The following is a 6,348-nucleotide window of genomic DNA, read 5'->3' as shown; positions in this document are numbered from 1 at the left end:
GTGTGTGCACGGCAGGGAAAGGCGATTACTTCCCCTGACCTACTTTGTGACGTCCCTTTGTTGCTGACTTGCGCAGCGCAGCTCAGTGTACCTCAGTTGCGTGATTGGCAATCTTGTCTCATCTGGCTAGCTTCTTTAATTAGTTAATTTATGTATTTATTAATTTAGCTATTTAGTTTCCATCATTCCATTTAAGGTTCAAACCTTGTCCCAGCGAAGCTGGAGGTATCCCACGAACGCATACTGAGATCGACTTGAGAATTTATTTTTCCCGATAATACATGATAAAGAAGGATCCTTTGTTACATAACTGAGGCTAGTCTTCTTTTCGTGGAAGTTGATAATTTCACTTATTTTCACTCTGTTTTTGATAAGCTTCTTTAGTTTCCTGGTGTGCTTTAAATAATGCTCTCATCAACCCGACACAGAAAAATCTAAAGCATATTTGAATTAGGCTGACTTGTACACTAAGTTGTATCATGTTATTTTAAAGTATAAGGGGGCCTTTTATAGTGATTCGTGAAGGCCGCTTCACTGGTCCATATTAGGCGCCCAGGCTCCTAATATGGACCATTTGTGAATTTTTCTGTATTTAATTTTTGCTGAGTGTCTATCAAAGCTATTTCACTCTAATTAGGCCTAACGGTTAACCTAAGAGAGAAGGACTACCAAACACAAAATGATTCTTCTTCGCATGAAAACAAGCTACATGTAGTTATCAGCATGAAACAAAAAGTGGTCCATTTTTGGAGCCCTTCCCCTATGTTACCATTTTCCGGTGGGGGGGGGGGGGGGGCTTGAGCCCCCAAATCCCCCCCCCCCCCCTCCTCGTCCGGCCCTGAGTAGTAGTAGTAGCAGAAGTAGTAGTACATGTAGTAGAACATTTTGTTTTTGTTGACTAAAGTTTACGCCCGGGTCCCAGTTTATGATGCAAGGGAGGAAAGCAATGAAAGTTAGCTTACACAAGATTACCGAGTTTGCTCCCATGTGGTTTGTCACAATAATTGTTTCAGTGGAGTTTCACGACCTTGTAAGTTGTAGGGAGGGGGAAAATGGTTGGGCTGGGGGTGGAAGCTGGACTCGAATGACATAGACGTAGTTTATTTGTTGCCTTGCGTTTCCTAGCTAGTTGAGAAAACGGCTACTTCACTTTTGGTCACCAAATCATAATTTTTATTTCAGTCTTTTTTTCGTCAGAAGTCGCTCTATCTGCACAATAAAATGCATTAGTTACACCTTCGAATTATGAAAATTTTTATCTTTTTGAAGTAACAAAGAATTGTAAAGACTGAAACTAAAAAAGTATGCAAGGTACACAACTTGAATCGCTGGTTGAAGGGAGGTAATTATGCATTTGTGAGATGGCCGGAAGTGCGTCACATTCAGCTTCAACCTTGGCAGAAACGAAGTTGGAATCAAATTTACATCGAAATTGTATTATTACAGACGTTTTGAGGTTTGTATCGTTTGCCTATCGGTGTATAAAATTTATAAGTAGCTTGGGACTTGTAATCCTTGAGTATTTATGCATAAAACACGATTTTGTTGGGATGTGTTTGAGAAGACTTCTCTCCAGTGCGTTCGCCATTTTGCCGGTCACTGCATTTGGAATTTTGAGAGCAAATGAAGCTTTTAGATCGGCACAAATGTGCGATGTTTGGTTTCGTTTTAGTAAACTTCTTTCAACTTATCTTTCTGCTTCCTTATAATGTTGGAAAGTAGCCACATTTGCCGTAGTGAAACAGCGAGTACAGCTGCGCCTTTTAGCGCAAGTTTCGCGGTCATGTGCAGACAACGACTTTTGTAATAAGTTTGAGTTTTTGATAATTGCCTGTCGTCTGCATGTATGGCGGACATACCGTCGATTTAGATTAGAGATCATCATGCTTTGGACAACCGGATCTGATATCAGATGAAATAAATCATCTGAGTCTGCTCTTGCATTAGTTTGTTCTCACAAATTTCGAAAAAGCTCAAATAAACTTGGAATGGAGCTAGTACCACATTCTGCAATATATTTACACTGCAGCTGAGCTAGACAACCCACCCTGTGTCATGCACCCCCCCCCCCCCCTCCCCCCTTTTCAGAACATCTGTAACTTCAGTCAGTTAATGCATGGAACGGGAGCATTCAATTTTCAAATAAGTTTGCCATATTCACACAGAATCACAGTATATTTCCGTCTATGGTATTGGTAATTTGCACATTTTAGGATGTTACTACTAATGAAACTTTTAAGCACAACTTTTCCACTGCTCTTTGGCATTCTAGCTCCTCCCTCAATAAGAGTAAGAGTCTAAGACTGATCAGATCTGACTATTCATTACATTATTCATTAAGTCAAGTAATGACTGAAAGTTTTAACGAGGGCGGAGAGCGAGGTTTGTCTCCTTGTGTCAGTGAAAAGCTTTTCTCAAAAACTACTGAACCGATTGTTAATGTTATGAAATGAAAATTGCGCGTTGTGAACATTGTGGTATACATACTATAGTCTGTACATACGGGGTCGGCCCGCTATTGTGCGGGTCCGCTATTGCGCGGGGCCGCTATTGCGCGAATCTTTAGGATTAGGGTTAGGGTTAGATTCGCGCAATAGCGGACCCGCACAATAGCGGCCCAGCCCCGTACATACGAGGTGTCAAGGAACACCTCCGTGCGGAGGGGTTTTGCAGGCCTCGCGGCAAAGTCCAAAGAGAAAGAGGGAAATTTTTCTCGGGCTCGCGAGGCAGCAAGCACTGTGTCTCTGTACTGGGTAGGTTTTGAGTTGCTTTGCCGCTCAACCCCATCCTGAACTCAGGTCAAAATGAGTTCGGCTCATTCTCTCCCTGACCGGACGCTACAGTCCTACGCGAATCTATCAAAACAAAAATACAGAGTTATCTCCCTTTTCGCGAGCACTGACCTAAATTTGAGATCAGTGTTCGCGAGACAAAAATGATTGCAGATTGGCCGACTTCGACAGTGATCTCCGTTCTGTTCTTCACAGTTATGATAAAGACATCGTTCTAAGGTCAAAACAAGTCGAAATTTTGGGATTGCTGCCGGAAGGAGACCGTAATAATTATATGGTTTCATCACTGTCAACTGGTTACAGAAAAAATCGTCTGCTCCAAAGCGCGGAAACCAAACGGTTGATTATCACGTGACACTTTTGCCATATTTAGAGTTGTTTGCACAGTAAATACAGCTGCGAAAAATAGCTCGCTTGAAACTGTCTTACATTTCAATTCCTTTGTAATTTAAAAATTACAAAACACCATGAAAAATCATTATCGACGATCGCGAATCTGCTTATATCAATAATACATTACAAAAAGCTCTAAATATGTTATAAAAAAAATCAGTTTCCTTGCAACTCAAAGCATCCTGTCAGGGAGAGAATGAACCGAACTCATTTTGACCTGAGTTCAGGATGACTCAACCCCAGCCTCATATTCAAAGAAGACACAATTACTTCTTTTTTTTCTGAACAAAATTGAGCAGACTTATGTTTCATTGTGCACCGCAATTTTTGTAACAGAGCAAGTTGCTGGTCGTTTGACTGCTTTGACCCTGATAAAGGACTCCAGAACTTCCTGACTTTTTATGGAAACATGATCCTACTCACGGCAACCATCGCGACAACATTAATTGTGGTGAAGCAGGGACCTCGTCGCGACTTTTCTTTTCTGTAAGGGCTGTCCTGCTCGAATAGCAGCTAGCATCTGCTGAAGGGACATTAAAACCAAAAAAACAACTGCTAAGTCAGTGCAGTCAAGTGTTGAGTGAGCTACAACACAACTGTCTACTCTTGATTAGCTAGTGCCTTCAGCCTGAAAAGCTGAACATGTTTCCACAGATGTTAAACTTTAATGTTACCATTGGTGGCAATTACTTACTAAATTAGTGAAATAAATGTATAGTGAGGAATACGAGTAAATTTTAAGAATATAATTTCCTGACAAATCAAATAAGATTTAAACTGATTATATATATGTATTTTTTGCAGCTGGCACATTTTCTTCTTTTGAGTGTGTGTTTTTTGGGGGGTGAGACTAGTTATGTGTTGGAGAGTTGTGGATGGGCAAACTTCATTGTTGTAAATCTCCTGTAAATCATAACTCACATGATATGTTCTCTGCAGCAGGAGAACAAGCTGAGCGTGTTTGCGGGGCTGTTGGCGACGGTGCCAGTCAAACTTGCTGTGACTGTGAGACGCTGAATGGAGAATCTTTCCACCATCCACTGTGACTGTGAGACGCTGAATGGAGAATCTTTCCACCATCCACTGTGACTGAGTGACAGGGACACAGAGAAAGCCCAACGATGGCTGACGTGGAAGCAAATGGTTGGATGCTTGCTGCTTGAAAATTTGATTCACTAATTGTATGATATTTTATGTAACGAGCAATATTTCTTAAGTGACCAGTGGTTCTTTATCCTTTAGCTCTTGTATTAATGAATACTTTTATAAAAGACATTTTTTGTATCTGAGAATCTCCCGCGAGACATGCTCTTTGTAATGCTTTGACAGTCGCGAGATAGCTGTACCAATTTAAATGCTTTACTATGCTTTGAATTTTGTGAGAGCTTGGAATACCGCTAGAGTCTATTGTATTGTGGGATGTGTGTTTTACTGTTGCAGACGAAGGGGAGGGGAGTGCAGTGGAGTGTGACGTATGCGGACACAACCACATCACGGAGGAGTGTCCTATGCTGGGTCTCTCCACCACTGACTTTAAGGCTCAAATTTCACGGTCAGTTGCTCACCAAGTTCTCTATGTTCCTCCCCTACCTGAGTTGTAGTTATACCATAAATATTTGTCCATAGTTATACCATAAATATTTGTCCATAGTTATACCATAAATATTTCTTCATAGTTATACCATAAATATTGCTTCATAGTTATTTTATAAATTAATTTCTTTAAAAACTAATTTTTGAAATTTTATGAAAATGTTTCTCTTTTGGAATTGATTATTGACAGTGTAATCGAAAATCTTCTCTCTTTTTTTTAAGCTTTAGACTACACTTTTCATGTGTGAATCCTTGGACTCTAGTCTTTTACTTTTAGTTCAATGTTAAAAAAGAAGAAACAAACAAATCTTTTTTCTTTTTTGGGATTTTGGATTTAAACAACAATATTTGCTTTGCTGTGAACAGATTCCATTTTTTGTGGGGGGATTTTAGATTGATAAAACCATATTTGAATTGATTTGTTTTGAAAAGCTTCCATTCTCACTTGTGGGTGTTGTGTTTTTGGTGTGCAGAGCCCGTCTGACAGTGCCACACTACCTGGGCATCATCGACTACTCTGACGGCGAGGTTGGGATCATCGCCACGGAGCACATCTCCAACAAGACACAGTTGGGGCCCTTCGAGGCCAAGAAAACATGCAACATTGATAAGGATGACGTCTTCATCCTCAAGGTGTGTGGGTGTGTGTCACTGTGGGTGTGGGTGTGTGAGTGTCACCGTGTGTGTGAGTGTCACTGTGTGTGTGAGTATCACTGTGAGTGTGTGTGAGTGTCACTGTGTGTTTGTGAGTGTCACTGTGGGTGTGTGTGTGTGAGTGTCACTTTGTGTGTGAGTGTCACTGTGTGTGTGTGTCACTGTGTGTGAGTGAGTGTCACTGTGTGTGTGAGTGTGTCACTGTGTGTGTGTGTGTATGTGTGTGTGTGACTGTGTGTGTGAGTGTCACTGTGTGTGTGTGTCACTGTGTGTGTGAGTGTCACTGTGTGTGTGAGTGTCACTGTGTGTGAGTGAGTGTCACTGTGTGTGAGTGAGTGTCACTGTGTGTGTGTGTGTGTGAGTGTCACTGTGTGTGTGTGTGTGTCACTGTGTGTGTGAGTGTCACTGTGTGTGTGTGTGAGTGAGTGTCACTGTGTGTGTGTGTGTGTCACTGTGTGTGTGTGTGCAGACCTGTTTACTCTTACGGAATGGGCGGAAGTTTTACGGATTTAAGATCGTTTTTCCGCTTGTCCGCGCACTGCTTGAAGTCTTCCGCAATTTCCCGCGATTTTGAGAAAAAAATATTTGTGATGTTTTCGGTAAAAAGTCGCGATAGTTTTCTCAGTATTACGACGTCTTTCGTCCATTTCCGGTTAGAACCGTGTGTCTTCTTCCGGTACTTTGGTTACACGTGTTGCCAGTTGGTGTCTTTTTGCAAAATGCCTCCAAAAAGAAAGGAACAACACCGACACCGACACGAAACTGACGATGAAGAGCGCGACTAATGCGTGTGGGGCAAAGAAGAAGAGAATCTATTATCAGAAGTGGAAAGAAGATTACTCAAAGAAGTATCCGGACTTGACGGTTTCCAAGAAATTTGGACCAAGCCATTCTTACTGCACGCTGTGTGACAGTC

At 41.5% G+C, this 6,348-nt stretch overlaps 1 protein-coding gene across 1 annotated transcript in view; it reads left to right on the top strand.

Moving 5' to 3' along the window:
* Positions 1-1,369: 1,369 nt before the first annotated feature.
* Positions 1,370-6,348, top strand: part of LOC138980434 (uncharacterized) — a 43,018-nt gene continuing 38,039 nt past the window's right edge. Inside the window, exons 1-4 of the mRNA XM_070353313.1 lie at positions 1,370-1,456; positions 4,125-4,328; positions 4,626-4,737; positions 5,252-5,411. Of these exons, the coding sequence (XP_070209414.1) occupies positions 4,307-4,328; positions 4,626-4,737; positions 5,252-5,411 (294 nt within the window). The 5' untranslated portion in view covers positions 1,370-1,456; positions 4,125-4,306. The remainder of the gene's footprint in view (positions 1,457-4,124; positions 4,329-4,625; positions 4,738-5,251; positions 5,412-6,348) is intronic.

This window comes from Littorina saxatilis, linkage group LG11 (assembly GCF_037325665.1).
Source record: "Littorina saxatilis isolate snail1 linkage group LG11, US_GU_Lsax_2.0, whole genome shotgun sequence".
Classification (NCBI taxonomy): domain Eukaryota; kingdom Metazoa; phylum Mollusca; class Gastropoda; order Littorinimorpha; family Littorinidae; genus Littorina; species Littorina saxatilis.
Note: the sequence above shows the minus strand (reverse complement) of the source record. Positions and strands in the feature narration are given on the sequence as shown.